The sequence below is a fragment of the Notamacropus eugenii genome, chromosome 1 (genome assembly GCF_028372415.1).
Source record: "Notamacropus eugenii isolate mMacEug1 chromosome 1, mMacEug1.pri_v2, whole genome shotgun sequence".
In the NCBI taxonomy this organism is placed as follows: Eukaryota; Metazoa; Chordata; class Mammalia; order Diprotodontia; family Macropodidae; genus Notamacropus; species Notamacropus eugenii.
The window spans coordinates 602,540,320-602,562,335 of record NC_092872.1 but is presented as its reverse complement, the minus strand read 5'-3'; the positions used below and the strand labels follow the sequence as shown (position 1 = coordinate 602,562,335).

Below are 22,016 nucleotides of genomic sequence, written 5' to 3'. Positions count from 1 at the left end.
AAGGTCTAAGTTGAGGTTTTTATAAATGCATCAATTCATTATTCTCTATTCCATACTTCAGCAAGAACAGCTTTTTCTAAAAAAAAGGATTTGAAAGTAAAATTTGCACACCCAAGCCTAATGAATTCTCTGGGAAAGCTACTGAAACCCTCTCTGCTCTCTCCCCATCCCCCATAATATTAGCATTACAAATGGGCAAGGCAGTGTGGAGGAGCTATATAAATGAAAAGGGAGAGGGGCCGAATGCAGAACAGAATCAGTTAAAATTTCAAATATCATCTATCATTTTCAAAGTCCTCCACATTACTGATGCTTCAGAAACTAGTAAGACAAGATTATCAATGCCATAGGAAGAGTTTCCAGGCAATGGAAAATGACCCATGGAGATATTAACATGTAGTGACCGTAATAAAATAATAGATCAGTTATAATGACATAATAAAAAAGCAGCTGTATTAAAATTAAACAGCAGAACAACACACATCATCTTTATGACCACAAGGACTGACCTTAAATATCCACTGTGTCGCATTGCATGTGTGTATAGTACACAAAGTAAATGTGAATTTCACACACAGGCGCTATGAAAGTGTTTTATAGGGGTTTCTGTGGCAGTATGTCTACAAACTGGTTGATATAGGACTGACTTGGGTTGAAGTGGGAAAGTCATAAAGAATACAATTTGTGGAATGGGAGAGGACAAACCAAAGAGAGAATTGTTGGCAGTTGAGACAGAAAGCACTCTGACCCTTGGGACTATAAGGAATCTACAAAGTCCCATGATCTAGCCATCAGTCACATGACATCCTGAGTGAGAAAAGGAGACACAAATTTCTGCTGTTTCAGCTCGGGTTTCTTTTCTTAGAATGGAACATCTTAATGTTTTTACTTTTGTGTTAAAAGACAGGGCATGCCCTGACATGATAAACTATCATGAATATGGACATTTTCTTAAAAATAGTCATTTGTAAATTTGTATTTTACTTGCAAGTTAAACGAATGTAATTAAAAGAAAAAAGTGATTTCATGTATTTTATAGAAACTAACTTGCTATGTTAATCCTGTCCCTGAAGAGTTCTAAAACTACAATACCGGGGCATTTAAATATTAGTTTGCTTACACTGGAATACTGATGCAACTGCATTTCTAACAATGAGGAAATGACATTAGACTCTTCAGGCTGTCAACTTAAGCTCTTTTTTAATTAGACATAAATTTAATTAACTTTTACTTTATTTTTGTATCAAACAATAAAGAACACTGTCATGACTCATTCCCAAAAGGTCACTATTTATTCCTAAGAAAAAAATATTCCAACATTTTTCTTAGCATCAGGAGTCAAAAACACATGAAGAAATTATATCCAAAATAGGGTCCATCTATAATTTTTAGGATCACAATGAAGGGGAGAAGGGCAGAGAGACATTTGTAGTGGGTTCAGCACTACACTAAACTTTTTCAGGACACTGTTATGACAGAACATGTTCTAGGACTCCTTGTCTGATTAATTGTTCACACTTCCATCTAGGCAAGAAATGCTGAAGAAGACAAAGAGAGATATATTAGAAACAAAAATGAATTCTGAACTTTAATGTAGACACAAGTTTTCATATATGTAATCAGTGTGTACAAGTTAGGTTATGTTTTTACTCAAAAAATATTCTATGCGTAGTCCAAACATGTCATCTTTAATAATAATAAAATAACAAACTATTGTTTCCTCAGCTATTCTCCTGTTATGGGACATGTGTTGTTTTCAATTTTTTCCACTATTACAAATAGAAGTTCTGTGAATATATTGTATGAACAACTCATTTTTTTTCTTTTTAGTTATTTCCTTGGGGTATTTACTGCTTAAAATGGAATCAAAGTGGGTCAAAAGATAGGAGCAATTTTTAGATTTTGTTATGTGTTTTGAGAAAGTTCTCACAAAATCTAAACAAGTTTACAGTGCCATCAACAATGTCTAAGAATACCTGTTTGTTCCACATCCCTACTAACACTGGATTTTATCCTTTTATACTTAAATTTGCTTGTCTTTCATTGTCTTCAGGGCTATGTACTTTTCTATGTAAAAGACTTTCTTTTAAAAACCACAGTGTGAAGAAAGGAAAAACTGCTGATTTTATATATTCCTCATATGACTCACTGGATTATCAAAAATATCAACAGTTTCAAAACCAAAAGCAAAACTTATTTTAAATTTTATTCACTATTTTCACTGAACAAAATTATTTCCAAGCAGAGGTGTTTTCAAGTAGAAGTGTACTAAATGTTGGTTTTTAGTGAGGAATTCAATGAAGCAGCTTTTCATTGCAAACAAAAAAATTTGCTAGATTGTATATAAATCTGAAGTAAGATTCACTTCATGCACAGCAAAATTATGCTGTGATGGTTTGTAGGGGAGGGAGGCCACACCCTTATATAAGGACCCTGACTCACCTTCTCTCTTAACCTCATGTGTAGACCTTGAATTCCATTACATTTGGTTAAGTTGTAATGTAACCTAAGAAGGACAAAACTTTTCTCCTTATCATATTATGATTTAAGAACTAAAAGTACTGGGTGGAGAACAATCAGATAGGCAGGTAGCCAGGTGTTGAAACTTCTGAGACATATATCTAGCCCTATATGCACTTTAGGGAGAGTACTTCTCTCTTCTTACATCTGCCTAAGCAGAAGAAAAGCTTGTCAAAGACTAACTAATCCCCAGGTATTCTGAATTAGGCCCAAGCAAGTTGGAAAGAATTCTCTCCTCCCCAAACACAAGGACTTGAGCAGAGGAAATCATACTCATAATCACAGCATGTATAATTAGAAGAACAAAAATAAATACAGGAATCACAGTAGAATTATGTACCCTAAAGTACAGAAAAGACCTTGATAGCTAATAAAAATCTTACTTATGTCTTTAACTACATGGACCTGGAAGTCAACCATTTCCAAAAATGAGTTCATACATACATACATACATCCAAGATACCCCCAAACATCAAGTGAACATTTTTTTTAAAATAGTGGGCTTAGTGAGATCTGAGAAACTGGAATAGCCTCATAATGTCTGCTAGACATTAGCAGAATATATCATTCATCACATCAAAGCAAGTTATAAGAAATTCTCAGAATAGAAACTGAACTTTTGCTATGTTGTTTGAGATGGCTTGCCTTTCTCCTAATTCCTGGGACCCAGAACTAACTCTGAGACAAGATATAAGAAATTGAGATTTTATGAAAGCATCAATCATAATCTTCTTTTTTGTACATTTGGCATGGCTTATTCTAAGATAAGACCTGAAAGTAATTTTTTAGACTGTTTATAATACGTCTTTGGTTATAGCCCTAAAACCAGGTTGTATGGTTTTCAAAACTGATCATCTTTATTTTAGTGGAGTTATTTAAAGCCCTAGTAGTATTAGCAAAACTAAAATCTAATAAACAGGATCTCTTATTTACCCTGCCTACATGAAAACCAAATAAACCAAATGATTTTGAAGTACATTTGCTGTACTGTACATGTGAAACTATGTAACTACTGGCTTACTGTCAGCTGGCACTGGCTGGTAAATACCAAGGGGGAGGAAATGAAATGCTAATTATTTTACATCTTTTGTATTTCCCAAATATTTAAATATGCTGTATTACTGTGACCAGAGAAACATTAAAATTAAAATAACTGTAGTTTTTTAAGTCACATTACTAAATGAGATAATGTCTATAAAGCACTTGGCATTATAAATGCCAGATATTTATTCCCTTCCCCTGTTACTAATAAACTTCTGTATTTGGGTGGAAAAGTGTCAAGATTTTGAGGCACATCTAGATTCCTTATAATGAAAAATTCAGTGCAAATTTTATCACAATTTATATTTTTCTCCCTTTTGTTTTTTACTACCATACTCAATTCTCAATATCTGTATTCTCTTCCCCCCAGAAATTCTTGGTAAATATTTCCATTTGAGGTTATAAAACTGTCCCTGAAAAGTGTAAATTCTTTTACCAGCTGTACTGTGTACATCCCCTTCCTCTGCTTGTTAAAAATGCATATTTCTGCATCTATTTATATAATCATATGGTTTTGTTTTTATTGTTATTAATGTGAGCTATTATGTTTATAGTTTTCCTAATACTGAACCAAACTCTAAATTCCTAGTATAAATCCAACCTGGTCAGAGTATGTAATAATTATGATATGGTTGCTATAGCCTTGTGGCTAATATTAAAAATTTTTCCATTAATTTTTGAGGATTCTGGATGATAGCAGTGGTTCTTAACCTTTGAAGTGTCATAGACCTCTTTGGCAGTGGTGAAGCCTATAGACCATTCTCAGAATGTTTTTAAATACATGAAATCAACTACATAGAATTACAAAGGAAGTCATTTATGTTGAACTACATTGATGACTGAAATATATTCATGACATATATGTTGGTATATAATACATTAATGTCAATATATTTACATAGCGATTTATAGTATACGTTTATTTTATGTATATAGGTACATATATACACACAAACTAATTCCTGGACTCCATGTTAAGAACCTTACATCTATAGTTTCTGCAAGGTAACACTTAAAACGAAGAGTCTAATGTGAGATTTTTGTTTTGCTTGACTAAGTATATTAATTACAAGAGTTTCAGTGAGATAAAGAAGTAGGAAGGAGAGAAAATAAATGCTTGTGAATCAGAAAAATAATTAATTAAAAATGTATCTCTCTCCTGTAGTTCCAAGATGAGAAGAATTCTCACCGAACTTTTTAAAGATGCTTCTTAAATTAAAGCTTAAAGTTAAAGCTCACTGGGGAACAAGCAATAATTTACCCCATGAAGAAGGTTCTGTTGATTGTCTATGATAATAACAATCTGCCTGTTCGATGCTTTATTATTATCATTGACATTAAAGCAGGTCAAGTATTAATATTCTTTTCCCACTATCTACAGCATTTTCCCCCAAATCCTAGAAAATATAAAGGAGGGGAAGATAATTATAATATGTAGGTCTTAAATAGTAATCATGAAAGCCACGCTTAATTCCTTACTGTTGTGGCTGCTTTTCTCAGTCTGTATTTTTCTAAAATTTAATGCAATTTGTCTTATAAGAAATACCTGGCTGTTTTTTTTCAATAAAACTGAAGTGCCATCATCAACTTCAAACTCTCCATAGTCTTTTAGACACCGCACCTGAAATAAAAGAACCTCAAATGTTTCACTCAAAATACACTTTTTTCTCAGTTAGATAACACTTTATACAAACTTTGCTCTCTATCCCTCACTGTCGCTGCCCACCCCTCCCATTATGTTTTCTGGAGTATATGCTCAGCAGGTAACAAACTTGCTTTCATCTTAAATGTTTTATTTTCTATTCCTCTCATCTTCTGGCTCACGCTGATACCTGAAGACACAGCCTCCCTGGCCTCCCTCTCCAATGCTTGTTGTACTTTCATCCATTCCCCTCCCTGACTCACGAATGAGGTGGGGGAGTTGGAATTCTCTTGGCTCCTCACCCACTTCAGTGTTCTCCCTTCACCTCCGACACACAGCAACCTCCCCTTCATTGAGGTTAACTCAATTTTTGTCTACCACCCAGTCACAATTCTGGTAGCTAACCTGAAAGGGACAGGCATTAGCAGCTGAGGGGACCAGAAAAGGACCTTGCAGAAGGTGGACTTTGAGATGGGCGATGAGGGGAATGAGCAGAGAGCTGCTGACAGTAAGGCCAAGCAGAGCAAAAGAAAAGGAGACACTGTAGTGATCTGTACTATCCTGACACCAAAGAGGATGCTGGCAGGCAGGGGAAGAGGGTGGGGTGATGTCGAAGAGAAGGTGTGGTGAGGGTAAAGAGCACAGTAGAAGGCAGGAAAAGGAACCAATTACAACTTGATCTGGTTCTACTAGAAGGACCTGAAGCACTGACTTGGAGATGCTTGTAGCTTATGAACATATAAAATGGGCAAAAGGGTTTTCAAAGGATCATAGATTTACAGCTGGAAAGGAACTTAAGCATAAGGTAATACAACCCTTCAAGTAACTGATGAGGAAACTGAGGCCACATTATGTGTTTTTCCCAAAGTCATAATGTCAACTCTTACAAGTGTTTTCTTTTTTTTTTAATGAAGTCTTCCACAGAATGTTAAGCATACTCCCATGTAACCTCTTAGCATGTGGAAAGCTAAGGGTTTTCTTGTCAGCTCTTGTACCAAGGGGATCCCCCGAAGCCAATGAAAGTCCTGATGACATTTCTGATACAGCAACATGTAAGGAGCAGGAAGTATTTTATTTCCTTTGGGATGACACATGGTCCAATGAGTTGGGACTAGGAATAAATGATTTTGTCTTCAAGCCACTGAGAGCTCCCAGTGAGTTAATCCAACCCTCAAGGGAAGTCAGAGGCCTTTCAATATTTTCTCTATGTAATTTGTGGCAGAGCAAATTGCCTCAGAGCCAGAAGACTTGTGTTCAAAGCACTTAATATTTCAACTCTCCCAAGTTACTCTACTAAGACTGTAAATTATTGAAAAGTTGTTACTCTTCATTGGTTTCTTCTTAAGACATTCCCTGAACTACTGACATCACCAATCTGAACAGTAAAAAATTTACCACACACAATAATTTGTGATTTTTCTATGACATCCAACCTAGGTGACAACCTATAGTTTGAAAAATAATATTTTAGAACTGAAGTACTTTAGAATAAGCCTCTGACAAAGGCACTTGAAAAGTTGCACTTACCTCAATGTACAGACTTTTAGGGGGTTTCATATCTTGTGTTATATCTAATCCTTCGTCTCCACCCAAACATCTCATGTATGTAGCAAGAGACTTTTTATAGCAATTGAACCATTCTATCTGCAAACAAATAAAAATATTAGTCTTGCAATTATATACAAAAGATAAACCTTCTATTCCGAAGAAGATAGAGCTGCATTATGGCCTAAGTTAAAAGCAAACCAGTTCCTGGACTCTTAGGAAACAGAGATGCTTTTTGAATCATGATCTCTTTTAAATTTTTGTGTCCAAAAATATGACCACTAGAAGTGTTTAGAGATAGAAGCTCTGAATCAATGAAAACATGAAGATCTCACTATCTCTATATTTTCTGCCTTCTAATTACTGTAATTTAAGAGAAAGCAGTAAACAGACTTCCAAAGGAATACTGAGAAAAATGCAAAGCAATTTTGATAATGGAGAACAGTCAGATGGAAGACAGCTCAACTTCATTCTGAAATGAGAAGCTAATATTAATCTGCACATAATCTACCCACCAAAAAAAAACAGCATGAAAGAAAAATCACTAATAGCTTTTAAAGACCACACATATCTATTTTTATTATCTCCTTTTTGGGGGATTTAATATTCACAGAGGCAATAAGACAATTAAAAAAAGGAATTCTTAGAAAATACTAAAAAGAACCAAGCTTTTTATCTCTTCTTTTCAAATAAGATAACATTAGTGATTTAGTAGCATTAGGCTATAACTTCTACATACAGTATATGCTTTCAGTAGGTTTACAGGAAGCATCCTTCATTAAGAGTTTTGTTGAAGCATTTGTTCCCTGGTGACTGATGTTAGTTCTTCATTTTAGCTTTGCCTTGGCAACTCTGTTTTGCTTTTTACTCTTCAATAAATGGATCTGAGTGATACAGAAACACAACCATGGGATTCTATACCAGCTGGTATTCTTCAATGAACTGTCAAAAATACCCAGAAATCTAAGTAATTACCAATGACTTTCCTGCTTAGTCATTAATTTTTTTTCTTATCATGGGCTTAACAAGCATCAACAAACATGAAAATTTCTATATATGAAGAAACGAAAGTATATCATGCTTAGCCCTTTCTGAAAACATGCTTTGGTCCTTAGACCCAAATGGTTACAAGGAGTATAGGAGCATCCTTTAATATATTTTAATACTAAAATGAGCAATTCACACAATAACATGTAGTTATTGGAGATCAGAGCACTATTGTAAGATTCTTTAATTTTTTATTCTGATTTTTTAAAATCCCTATTAAGAAAATAAAGGCTGGTGGTGCAATGTTAATTGATCCACAACTACTCTGGAAAGCAATTAAAAGAAAGTGACTAAAATACCCATACCCTTTGATCCAATGTTCCCACTATTAGGCATATATCCTAAAGAGGTCAGACATAGAAAGATCTCATATACATCAAAATATTTACTTATAGTAGTACTTTTTTGTAGTAACGAAGAAATGAAAACAAAGTAGATGCCCATTTATTGGGGAATGGGTAAACAAACTGTGGTACATGAATGTAATAGAATATTGCCACACTCTAAGAAGTGATGAATATGGAAGAACACCAAAAAGAATGAAAAGACTTAAATGAACTTATAAAATGAAGTAAGAAGAAGCAGGAAACACTATGATTATAAAAATATAAATGAAAAGAACAAAAAATATTAAAACCACAAGCTGTGTAATTATAATGATCAAGCTTGACCCTGATAAAATGATATTAAAATATATCTCCTTTCCTTCTTTGAAGAGGTAGGGAACTTATGGATATATTATTTGATTCAACTGATATATTGGTTAGTTTTGTTGAAGTTAGATTTCTTGGCAGGAAAAGACAGAGATGATATATTAGAAGATTTAAAACAAATATATCAATACTTTTTAAAAAGGAAATATGGAGACAGGCATTAATAATCTTTTACAAATACAAATAAAGGCAGTAATATACACTGCATTTCACTGCAAAATGAATCACACATGCTATCTGAAAAAAAAAACCCTCTAATCATTCAAATAACAAACTATTTCTAGTTACTCATCACCACCACTCCTCCTATTGCTCAATTCCCCAAATTATGAAAGATTGTTCTCAAGACTAGAAGAAATTTATGGCACGTGTGAAACTGACTTACATAAGACAAATACAATATGATTGGGGATGCGAATTTACAAACTTGAAAATAAATGTCATAATTTTCACTCATCTCATAAGACAGCTATCATTTAGTGATGCTATATGGATCACACTAATTTCAAAAAATAAAAAAAGAGATTTCAAAATGGCAGAATCAGATTTAACATTCAGATAAAGTAAGTTCATTTTCTAGTGTTATTAGAGTGTTACTCAGCTATAAAATGATATAGGAGGGGCAGTTAGGTGGTGCAGTGGATAAAGCACCAGCCCTAGAGTCAGGAGGATCTCAAATCCAGCCTCAGACACTGGACACTTATTATCTGTATGACCCTGGGCAAGTCACCTAACCCCGACTGCCTTGCACAAAACCAAACCAAACCCCACCAAAATGACATAAGAGATGAAAAAATTAAAATTGCAACCACCAAAAATGCAACCATTTCATAGCTACAGGGTAAGCATCAGGAAAAGATTATCCAACCACTCATTTATCTGTTAAATGGCTAAGACAAAGAAATATAGTTTATAGCGAATCACTATCAAAAAGCATAGAAGCTATGTGAAATGATGTTAATCTATCTCAATTATCACTACAAATAAATGTATCACTTACTAAAGCAAATATACAAACATAAGGCAGCAAGATGGTACGTTAGATAAAACGCTAGATCTAGATCCAGGAAGTCCTGAGTTAAAATCTAGACTCAGACATTATCTGTGTGATCCTGGGTAAATCATTTAACTCGTTTGCCTCAGTTTCCTCATGTGTAAAATGGGGACAATAACATCTACATCTCAAGGTTATTGTAAGGATAAAATGAGATAATATTTGTAAAAAACACTTTGCAAACCTTGAAGTGTTACATAAATGCTAGTTATGATGATTATTTATTGAAGTGCTTTGAAAAATTGAGTCAGACATGCAAAAATCAATAGAATTAATTAAATTCCAGCTCATACCTTTAAAATCTTGTTAGTTATTACTAATAGGCAGTATAACCAGTCATGTTTTTTGAACTATAAACCAGAAGGGTTTTCCACATACAATCTTGTTTTCATTTGTTTTCATAAAGTATACTGTATAAATTCAGCCTTAGAATGGCTTACTCATAAATGTGAAAAATGACCAGCAACTGCTGTCCTATCAGGATAACACAGTCATATCATGGTGACAGCAGAGCTGACTTACTTCTTCAGCCGACATGTGAAATCTAAGTGCATTTGGCAAGACACTGCCATATTCCCACCTGAGAGCTCTAATCCGAAGCAATCGATCATACCTAGAATGTTAGAAAGATACGCAGAATTAAAAAAAAAAACTACAGAGAAACAGATTGGCAAGAATAAAAAGAACTATGAAAAACAAAATTGACAAAGGGGAACTAGCACCATCAGACCTCAACTTGTGTCATAAAGCAGTATCTCTACAGGCTTAGACTCACCCCTGCTCACCTGGGTTTCTGTACTGACCTCCACCTCTCATGTTAGGGTCCTCTGGATTTCTGAATGTCAGAGTATTGGGTCTTCAAGCCTCCCTGTGGCATATTAGGATTGTGTTAGGGACCCCAGAATACCTGGGCCTTGGGTGAACCATTTGGACCACAGAGAGGGGTTGCTACCACACCATCCTGGTTGTGGTATCCAAGGACTTTCTGTCCACCTTGTGGCTTTCCGATCTCCCCAGTTTAACTTTCTGATGGAATCCTCTGTTCTTGCTTCCTCCAGACACAGTGCAGGCTACATGTGTCTGTGGTTGAGTTGGGAAGCTGGCACTTTATCTGTGTTGGCTTTGATAGAAGCCCTTTTTTCTACTGCCTGTAGGCTTCTGGCTTACTTTTTGTTCAATTAGGGAGTAGAAAATGTTATTTGCTGTAGTTTCTAACTGATTTCTTGATCATTGTTTGGTCTGGTCCCAATTTTGGGTTTTTGCTGGAGGAGGTCTGTGGAACCTGGGTACTCTTCTTCCTGTTCAGGCAGTCATCTCAGCCAAAAGTAATACAATAGGTTTTCTGCCCCAACTCTCCCCACCTGAAAGCCATGTTCAACTCAGCTACCAAAATGACTTTTTTTTTTTGAGTTAACTCTGTATATAATAAGCACAAACACTGGATTCTAATCCTGGTTCCAACTAACAATTTACAACGTGATTTTCAGCATGACATTTAACTTCTTTGGTCTCTGGAGATGGCATTAGATTGGCAAAGATGGTGGCTTTTTAAAAAATTCCTATTAACTTATTTTTAATTTTCAACAGTCACTTCCACAAGATTTTGTGCTCCAAATTTTCTCCCCATCTCTCCCCTCCCCCCACCCCAATGTGCAGTCTGGTTATCCCTTTCCCAAATCTGCCCTCCCTTCTATCACCCCCCCATCTCCTTCCCTTTTATTTTCTGTAGGGTAAGATAGATTTCTATAACTCAGTGCCCATATATTTTAATCCCCAATTGCATGTAAAAACAATTTTTAACATTTGTTTTTAAAACTTTGAGTTGCACATTCTCTCCTTTCCCCTCTCCCCACCCACCCTCATTGAGAAGGCAAGCAATTAGATATATATAGGTCATACATATGTAGTCATGCAAAACATTTCTATAACAGTTATGTTGTGAAAGACTATACAAAATGAATTTTCTAAAGCATAGGTCTGACCATGTCATCCTCCTATTCAATAAAGGCCAATAGCTCCCTATTACTGACAGGATGAGATATACAATCCTTTGTTTGGTATTCAGAGGTCTTCATAACCTGGTCCCTTCCTACCATTCCACTCCTGTTATATTTTACTCTCCTCCATGCACTCTATGATCCAGCTATTCTGATCTACTTGTTACTCATCACACAGCACAGTCCGTTGCCCATCTCAGGGCCTTTAGACTAACTCTTCCCCATAGCTGGAGTGCCCTCTTTCTTCACTTCTATCTCAGTTTCCCTGCCCATCCTGAAGATTCAACTCAAATGCTACCTTCTGTAGAAAATCTTTCCTAGTCCCCCTAGCTGCTAGTGCTGTCCTCTCTGATACTGCCTTTGATCCACTCTGTGTTGCTACATATTTATTTACATGCTGTCTCCCCTGTTAGCATAAGAGCTCCTTGAAGGCAACTCCCAGGTCTTTCTTTACATCCTCAGTTCAGGGCACATTGCCTGATTCATAATAAATAAATATCTGCTAAGTAAGGAGAAATGGGTAATCTAATATATTAGTTCCTTTAAAAAAATCTGCAACTAACAAACACCAAAGAAGATGAGCATTTCTATATAGAAAGCAGAAAAGAAAGATTACATATACAATCTCAAATTTGCGCTACAGATAGCTATACTAATACATCAGTGCATTTTGAAGAGAAATATGCAGTAGGAATCACAAAACTGACCATACCTTCCAAACTATCTATCTTATTATAACAACTATATCCCAAAAGAATCAAAAAAAAGGGAGGGAGGAGAGTCTATTTATACAAATATATTCATATTTGTTCTGTTTGTAACAGCAAAAAAAAGTGGAAACAAGAAGATGTCTAACAATTAGAGGATGGAGATCATGGCATATCAATATAATGTGCTATGTTGCTCTTCAAAAACAATAAATATGAGACATACAAGGGTCTATGAAAAAGATCTGCATAAAATGATGCAAAATATAAAGAACCAGAGTTCATTCCCAATGACTACGCTATGAACAAAAATACAGGTAAGAAAGAAAACAAAGCTCAAAGTGGACAGACTTGGGAGAAGAAAAACATGTTTTGCTTGTTGGGTTCTACCCTGTAAAATGCTTTTCATGTAAGATTTTCATGTTTCCATGTAAGATTTTATTCCTTTATCTTGTATATTTAAAAATATTTTTGTTAATATTATCAAGTTTATAATTTAAATTTTTTTTAAAGTACTCTAGTTCTTACAGATGAAAATGAATAAATTAAGGACTAGGAAGGATGGTGTAACAGCAAGAGTATTGGATTTGGAATTGAAGGACCTAGGATCCAGTCCTAGCTCTGCTACTTACTACCTGTGTCACCTTAAGTTACCTTAAGTAACCTAACATCTCAAGATCTTCTTGTCCTCTTCTACAAAATGGACTAATTTATCTCTAAGACACATTCTAGTTCTAAATTTGTGAACCTATGATGAAAGAGTTGGAGGGCTTTTCCTTATAACTCTATTAAGTGTTTAATCTATGAAATCCTATGAAAAACTCTTTTGCTTCCCTGACACAGGAAAGAAATCTGTATTCTACAATGATCTAAGACAATTCTCAAGTACTTATGATGAAAAATGCTATCTACTTCCAGAGAAAGAACTTGATGGAGTCTAAATATAGATTGAACAATTTAAACAATTTTAAAAAGATATTTTTCCTTGAGTTTTTTTGGGGGAGATTTGTGTTTTCTTTTGTAACATGGTTAATATAGAAATATGTTTTCCATGAGTGCACATGTATAACCTATATTAAATTGCTTGTCATCTCAAGGAGTGGGGAAAGAGGAAAGGGGAAAATTTGGAACTCAAATTTTTTAAAAAATGAATGTGAAAAATGATTATATGCAATTGAGAAAAAAACAAATTATAAACTCATAAAAAAGAAATCAGTATTCTATCTATAAAGGTTATAAACAGATTATTTTTCATCAAGAAACTTACAAATATGCAACTATGCAACGTCGATTTCTCAGCAAAGAACTATGTCGAAATTTGATTGTTGGAATTAAGTCACTTCGTCCATCTGACTTAGTCTCATTTCTGATAAAAATTCAAAGAAAAAAAGCAAATCATATACATACATTTTTTAGAGTAAGAAGTATATATTTTCCAATGACTTTTATTAAAACTGTCCCTTCAATAAGTCACTTTCAGACTCATCCTATTATGATCAATAGTCAACTCAAATAATTGCCATATATCAAAAGCTTTGTAGATTATTTCAAGTTTCCTGGCAACTCACGTAAGATTAAAAATGAAAATTAAATCATAGGTTTAAGGCCATACTAAGTCATTTTATACACTTAGCATACTCTAACTTTATATTCTGATTAATCTTTGCTTTTTTAAAAAAATTGTTTATGCAACACAGCACTTCCTTATGCTCTTGTTGTTATAAGAAGACAGGATCAGCATCATGATAGAGGATAATTTATAGATTTTTATTGAATGCAGTAATTTATTACTGTAAGAAATAATTATTTGTCTCTTGTATTAATAACTGATTATTATATTAGGACCAAGGTTTTTCCCCTTTTCCACTTCCTCATTCAGAAATTAACCAGGGTGGGAAATCTTAGGCAGAGATTTATCCAGGCCATGCTCTGATCAAAGACAGTAAAAGAAATTCTAAGTTTGGCTGCATTCCTGCTCATTGTGTTTGCTCAGACAGGTCTGGGAAATGTTGATTTTCTCTTTTGTCAGACAGATGATATGGAAACTGATAAGTCTTTTTGACCAAGATTTGGGTGACCCACATCATGTACCACCAGACCTTCCTTGTAATACAGCCCACCTTTCCAGTGTAGTAGCATCCTCCCATTAACTGTTAACCATCAGAGCTGACTGTCACTCTCAGGAACACCTAATCTTGAATAAGTATATAAACTATGAGCTCCAACACCGTGAGGGAACTATGGTCTAAGAGAGATGGTCGAAGAGCTACCCTTTTACTAATAAACATGCTGGCCTAATTAATAAAATGATTAAATTACTCAGAAATCATGTTTCTTGGAACTTTTAAAAAATGTCATATTATAAGGACATGTTTGGATTATAGCAATTCCACATTTGTGTTACAAAGGGGTTTTACTTTACTTTTAAAGACTACAGAGGAAACAATAATTGGAGTCCCACCCTAAAAAAATATGGTTAGAAACTGGGCAACCACCACAAAACCTCCTCCTCTGTTAAGAGTGGAACACAATATAAAAATCAGAAAAAGAACAAATTTAAAAGTACTTTTTTCAGGCCTGTCATACACTCTTATTAGGAATATAGTAATGTGCTTTACTTGGAAGGGGATACTTTTTATTATGAAAAAAGGAGCCAACTTTCACATTTTCTCTACCTTCTAGAAGTCATACATGGTTCCTGCATTGTATACAAAATGTGCTGTTATGATTTTTTTGTATATTTCAAATAGACTACCCTTATCATTTAAAGTTCTTTATAAAGGAAAGACATTCCTAAGATGATATATATTTATGCTTGGGGAAATTAAAAGCCAAAGGATTATTGCTGACAGATTTTTTAAAACTACCAACCTCAACACGTTTACCCACCTATAAAATGGTCACTAACCATACCCATTTTTAACAGTAGCACTGAAACACGAGTAGCTTTAAGAACTATAGTTCTACATTCTGGTGCTGAGAGCCCACTGCTAGACAAATTACTCTAAGGAATTTTTAAAAAAAGAAAGAAAATTCACACACATCCATATACTCATAACAGCATCTTTTGTAGTGGAACAGAACCAGAATAAAAGTAGATTGAAGAAAGGCTAAACAAACTGCACATGCATGTAATGGAATATTAGTGTGTCCTAGGAAATACTGAAATCATAGAAGAAAAGGAAGATTTATATGAACTGATGCAGAATGAAGCAAAGACCAAGAAAAACAATATAGAAAATGACTACAACAATGCTGTAATGGTGTAAGATTATAATGACCAAGGAAAGCCCCAGTGAAGGGCTGAAAAAAGGCAACGCTTTGTTTGCATTAATGGAGGGTTATGAATATATAATATTTAATATACTTTCAGACAAATTGAAGGTGACATATCGGGTGGTTTTTATTTTTGAATATTCCAAGAGAAAGCCCTCTGGGTAGGAACAGAATAAAGGAATATATTTGGAAATTAATGTGATATAAAAAAACCAAAGAACATCAATAAGAATAAGATCAATTATTTCTTTTAAGAATTGCAATATAGGCACTAAATTTACTTGCTTATGTTTTCACTTACTTTGAAATGATACAAATTCCTCTTATGGCAAAGTTGTAAATAAATGTAAATTTGCATAGAGGGAGTAGTCCTTCATGAAGGACTATGCAATTTAATGAGTGGGTTAAAATAAAAACATTGTATTGTATCAATTCTTTCAAAATACTTTTTAATATTTTCACTAGTCCAACAAAACTTACACATCAGACTGGTTCTGTTCATACAAAGCTTTCATCTCTTCCAGAACTTGCCTGATTCCATCATCCTAAAATATATAAATTAATTTTGAAATGTATTCATTCATTACTCAAAAGTAACATTAAAACTAATGTCAAATATTTCAGAATCATATTTATGCACTTCTATTTTATATACATATCTCATCAAAAATCAGTATTTCCACAAAAGTTTTGCAGATGAAGTGACTCTTATTAGTTATACAAAATGATTACTGTTCCAAGTCTTTTATGACAAAATGAAAGTACAAAAACAAATGTAACTGTAGACTTAACAGTCACCTGCCTTGGAATAAGCTTAAATATTTTATATATTTGCTTAGAATACCAAACATTAGGTTTTAAAATTCTAACATCATTAAAATTTATGGCTCAGAAATAAACTGTATATTTGTCTGTTGTATATTTTAAAAAACATATTCTTTGGGAAGCATCAGCATACTTCTTTGCATTATGTTATTAAGGAAAGCTTTGTTCTTTTTTCAATTCACCTTCCTGATCAAAATGTTAACTTACTTTTGACACTACTGATATAGCTGTTTACCTGCTTACACAGCACAGTGGAGAGAGGGCTGGATTTGAAATCAGAGAAAAGATCCAGATTTGAATACTAGTTGTGCCTCTAATTATCTGTGTGATCTTGAAAAGTCACTTAAGCACTCTGAGTCTTAGTTTCTGCATTTGTAAAATGAAATGTTTGGACCAGATGACCTCTAAAGTACAGGTTATGATGGGGAGAGTTAAGAATGACTCCTGAAACTGAGGAAAAAAATTTATGTCAAATTTCTCTGATAAAGGTCTCAATTCTCAAATATATAAAAACCTGAGCCAAATTTATAAAAAAAAAAAAGTCATTCCCCATTTGATAAATGGTCAAAGGATACAAACAGACAGTTTTCAGAAGAAATCAAAGCTATCAATATCCATATGGGAAAAAACTCTAATTAACTATTAGAGAAATGTAAACTAAAACAACTCTGAAGTACCACCTCATACCTATCAGACTGGCTAAAAACAGAGAAAAAGGAAATGACAAATGCTGGAAGGAATGTGGAAAAATAGGTACGCTAATGTACTGCTAGTGGAATGCTGAACTGATCCAACCATTATGGAGAACAATTTGGAACTATATCCAAAGAACAATTAAAACTGTGCATACCTTATGACCCAGCAATACCACCACTAGCTCTGTACCTCCAAGAGATCAAAGATAAAGGAAAAGGATTAATATGTACAAAAATATTTATAGCAGCTTTATTTTATGGCAGAAAAAAATTAGAAACTGAGGAAATGCCCATCAACTGGGAAACAGCTAAACAAATTGTGGTACATGATTGTGATGGAATACTATTGTGCTGTAAGAAATGACAAAGGGGATGGTTTCAGAAAAACCTGGGAAGACTTCTATGAATTGATGGATATACATTGAGCAGAACTGAGGGACTCTATTTTATACTGATATTGTAATCAACTGTAAAAGACTTAGCTACTTTGATCAACACAATGATCCACAACAGTTCCAAAAGACTAATGATGAAAAATGCTATTCTTCTTCAGAGGGAAAATTGATGAACTTTTAAGTGAAGATTGAAGTAAATTTTTTCACTTTCATTTTTCTTGCAACATTAATAATATGGAAATATTTTGCATGACTTCATATGTATAATGGGTACAGTGTTTTGGGCCTTCTCAAAAGGTGGGGGAGAAGTGAAGGGAGAGAACTTAAAAAGAAAAAAAGAATGATTTCAAAGTGTTAACTTGTGACTAGGTGATGCTCTTAGAAGAAATAGACACTAGAACATGATATAAGGTTTTTAAAAATTTTTTTATTTTATTTTTAATTTTTGTACTTAATACTAAGAAAATGAGCATTTCCATATCTAAAAGAAAACTGAAAGAAGACTGTATGTGAAAATGTGAATCTCTATTAAGTAAGGTATGCTTTTTGAAAAAGACTAATTACTTTCAAAATTGACCTGCTAGTCTGTATTTACTTCTGAATTTCCTTTCATTCTTTTCTGCATGTCTTCTTTTAAATTTCTCAGTAATACTTTTTCCTTTTTGGGTAACATTATCCTTAGCTCCTCTCCCCCCTCAAAGTTGCCCTTTTTCTTTGAAAAAATAAAACACATAATAAATAATCAAAGAAAGCAAATTCACACATTAGTATCTGAGGAAGTGCATGCCTCATTTTGTATCATGATCACATCACATTTCTATCAGGAGGTGGGCAGCTTGCTCCATTTTCTTTAGGGAACAATATTTAAGAGAATAAACAATGAATTTGGTTGTGAACTTAATGAGGGTTATGAGACATTCACAGATGGAAATTGTAGCAGGAAGTTGGTGATTTGGGACAGGCTCTTGGGGGAAAATTGGGGTTGGATTTTTGGAGTCATCTGTATTGAAGTGGTAATACAGTTTGTGATGAGCTCAAAAACAAATTTAAAGAGAGGAAAGGGACAGAAACATTGACCTGAGAGACACTTTCAACAACTAGTTAATGAAGCTAATAGCAGCTCAATTGTTTTAAATTGAGAACTCCATCAATATCTTTGTCCATTATAGTAAAAAGTATTTTGCCATTCAAATGCTGAAAACTACCTTATAGTAAATAATTTGCAATTGATTTAAAAGACTATCATAATTACATTAAAAGCCAATTGAGAATCCCAGTAGGTAGTCTCACTCCTCTGCTCAAGTCTAGAATAATCCGGCTCTATCTTACATTTTATTACTGATTTTCAAATTATCAATCATCAACGTACAAGCATTTACTAAGCACCCACTATCAGCATCCAAGTAATAAGCACCAGGGATACATGAAGAGTGAAACATTCCTTGAGCTCAAGCAGTTTACATTTCTGTGGGGAAGCCACATGTGCATAGAAGCATATACAAAATATATGAAAAATGAATACAAAGTTGTTTCAGGAGAAAATATACTAGCAGCCAGAGGATCAGGAAAAGTTTCATTTAGAAGATGGTCCTTCAGCTGAGTCTTGAAGGATACCAAAGATTCTAAGAGGTGGAGGTGAAGAAGGAGTGAACTGTAGGCAGGAGTCACAGCTAGTACAAAGGCCCAGAGATGAAACAGAGAGTTTATGTGCACCCTGAAACAAGTAGGCCAGCATGGCCAGATTGCACAGTATTTGAGGGAGAATAATGAATATGCTTTAGTCAGACTATGTACCTCAAACATACTATATACTTTACTGCATTCATACTGCTCTAGGAACTAGAAAGTGTTCCCCTTTTCACCTGCTAAACTCCAAATTCAACTCAGTGCCATCTTCTCTGTGAAGCATTTCCCAATCCCCTCACTGAACAACATATAGCAATGTTCTCTACTTCTCTAGCATACTTAAAATGTTATCTATGTGTGTCTTATTCCCTCAACAGGACTGTAAATTTCATAAGGGTCTGGATTATGTCTTATCTAAACTTCATCCCACAGTATGTACAATGCAGTGTTCTACACATAGTATGCACTTTCTACTATTAAGTTTCTATTGAATTTACCTTTACAGTACCATATAACATACCTAAATGAGAGGTGGGATGACATGGTAGGTCAGTAAGACCTGATTCAAGTCATGAGACCTCACACAGGTCATTAACTCAGTCACTTCCCCCAGGCAAATTTCTAAGTGTACTAGTTACAAAGCTGCGATTGGCATCTGAGGTGGGAGTTTCCAAATGAGAAATTCCCCAAGTGGACAAAATTATTAAATTCACAAATACCAAATTTAGTACTAAATTCAAAACTATTAAATTCATTAAAAAAAACTTTAAATATAATCTCATTCCAAGTTTTATTGGTAGCTTATAAAGATCTATTATATAGTCTGTTTTAGATAGAAAACATTCAGCACTTAAGACCACATTTCTATCTTCTCGGAGCATTATCCTCCTTTAGTAGAGTGGGAACTCAAGGAGCACTATCTATGTACTGTGACTTAGAGTTGTAGTGATGATGGTGATGGAAGAAAACATCTCTAAAGAACTCAGTAGATAGATGAGATAGAGGGAGGAAAAAAAGCAAATGATAAAGTACAAAGCTAACCATAGGTGATTACTCTTTTCCCCATAACTTTTTCATAGGTCAAATCACATCTATATATGTTGCTTGGTGGGTTATCTCTAAGACTAGAGGCCTATTAGGGCTTCTGAGAATAAATTGCATGGGTAAATCAGAACTCTACTCCCTGCCCCACCTCTCAGTCTCCTAATCAAAAAATAAACCACTAAACTAAGACTCAAAGAGTCATATCATAGGTTGTCAGTTTTCACGGAGCTTTCAGGATTATCCAAGGCTCCAATCCATCCTTTAAAGTCCAATTCATTGTTCATTTCTTTATGAAGACCCCTAGGATTCCATACCTATATCTTCATCTGTCTATCTTTTCAGGTACACATCCTTCTTTTGCTAATAAAGACACGGAAACAGAAGTCAGAGCCTGGACAAGAACCTGGATTTTCTGACTAGTTCATTAAACTTCAGATAGTCACAATATATTTTTTTTAAAAAGAGGTGTCTTTTGCTAGTGCTTCCTGAAATAATTAGTCAAAAAAAAAAAGGAAATCTTAAGGACTGATACCGCCGTAGGGATACAATTAGAGGTCTAGACACAACGGATCTATACTTGCCACAGCTCTTCATTTATTTGGCCACTCTTGCACCCATTCCATTATTTTTAGCCCATCCCCTTAACACCTGTTCCTCGAGGTATTGCCCTTCCCTTGCACTCTCATTCTGTCTTCCATCCTCTCCTTTCTCCTTTTCCTTTTCCTGATCCAGACCCACTGTTCCATCCCTCCTCCTGCCCTCCCCTCCCTTTCAAATCCTTTTTGACCAAGCCACAAGCCCAGCTCCCACTTTCACACTCCCCCAATCTCTAGCCCTACCCCAGGTCCAGACCTCTCCCAAGAATTCACTGCTAGCGTAGCCTCCCGCCCTGTCCTTTCCACCAGTCTATTAACAGTCGGCATCTCACTTTATAAGCCTACTCTCTTTTAGCCCCACCATTCTACCCCATCTCGGTCCCGGCTCCTCCCCCTCATCCGGCCCCGCCCCTGCGCTCGCCTCGATTAGACCCCGCCCCCTTCCTTCACCAATCCCATCCCCCAGCCATCCCCCCCCCCCACCCCCCCGTAGGGCTGTAACCCGGCCTTACGTTGAAGGCTGGGAGCTGCCCGTCGGGGGCGCGGTGAAGCTCGCGGATGAGCTCGATGGCCTTCTCGCAGAACATAGCTCCGCGCGCTCAGGCTGCGAGTCCCACAACAGCTTTCACTCGAGTCCTGCCTCCCAAACCCCCGCCGCCGCTGCCGCCGCCGCGCGGGACGTTCCTCCCTCCCTCCGACCCCGGCCAGGTGGCTTTGGCGCCAAACCCGCGCCGGCCAATCGGAGCGAAGAAGAGGGGGGTGGAGCCCCGGCGCTCCCGCCCTGCTTGCCTTGATTTCCTACGGGTTTTGGAGAAGGACAAGATTCCTCAGGTTTGAGAATTCGACCCCTATTCGTGGTGGTCTCCGTTCGCAGCTCTTTCTAGGCCGAGGATTCCGCCCCGGCGCCGGGACATCGCAGCCTGGGTTTGCGGCACTACGGGGAACCGTGCCCCCCGAATTTGTCCGGAGAAAAGGCAAGCAGGCGAAGGAAGGACTTAGGTCCCTCGGGCGCTCTCTCTCGCCTGTGAGAGGCAAGTCATTGATGCCATTTTGTTGTATCCTCCTCCCGAACCCCGGCCCACCCGGGCTGTCGAACGTGGCCCGGCCGGCCCATTGACAAAAAGCGTGGGAATTCCACCTCCCGCTTCTTTGTGACGTCACGGAGAGCGTTGTGCTTCGCGTGGTTTGTCCGCGCTGCGTACGTTCCATGAGTGACCGACCCACTCTGCGGCGTGACCCAGCCATTTCATCCACTATAGTGGACCTCCTAATGCACAGATTTGGATAAATGTA

The 22,016-nt window shown here is 35.8% G+C and overlaps 1 protein-coding gene across 1 annotated transcript; it reads right to left on the bottom strand.

Annotated features, from left to right (window-relative positions):
* Positions 1-1,270: 1,270 nt before the first annotated feature.
* Positions 1,271-21,841, bottom strand: GINS1 (GINS complex subunit 1). Its single transcript, XM_072634662.1, has 7 exons — positions 21,236-21,841; positions 16,023-16,087; positions 13,534-13,632; positions 10,085-10,175; positions 6,731-6,847; positions 5,108-5,182; positions 1,271-1,538 (listed from the first exon to the last, which is right to left on the bottom strand). The coding sequence occupies exons 1-7, from the start codon at positions 21,308-21,310 to the stop codon at positions 1,470-1,472; spliced, it is 591 nt and encodes a 196-aa protein (XP_072490763.1). The 5' UTR covers positions 21,311-21,841; the 3' UTR covers positions 1,271-1,469.
* Between the last annotated feature and the right edge of the window lie 175 nt (positions 21,842-22,016).

Bases quoted from the DNA above. Each gene is read 5' to 3' on its own strand.
- GINS1 (XM_072634662.1), bottom strand. From the start codon at position 21,310: ATGTTCTGCGAGAAGGCCATCGAGCTCATCCGCGAGCTTCACCGCGCC. The intron at 16,088-21,235 runs GTAAGGCCGGGT...TATATATTTTAG, and splicing joins GGCAGCTCCCAGCCTTCAAC to GATGATGGAATCAGGCAAGT. The intron at 10,176-13,533 runs GTAAGTTTCTTG...CTAACATTCTAG, and splicing joins CGTTGCATAGTTGCATATTT to GTATGATCGATTGCTTCGGA.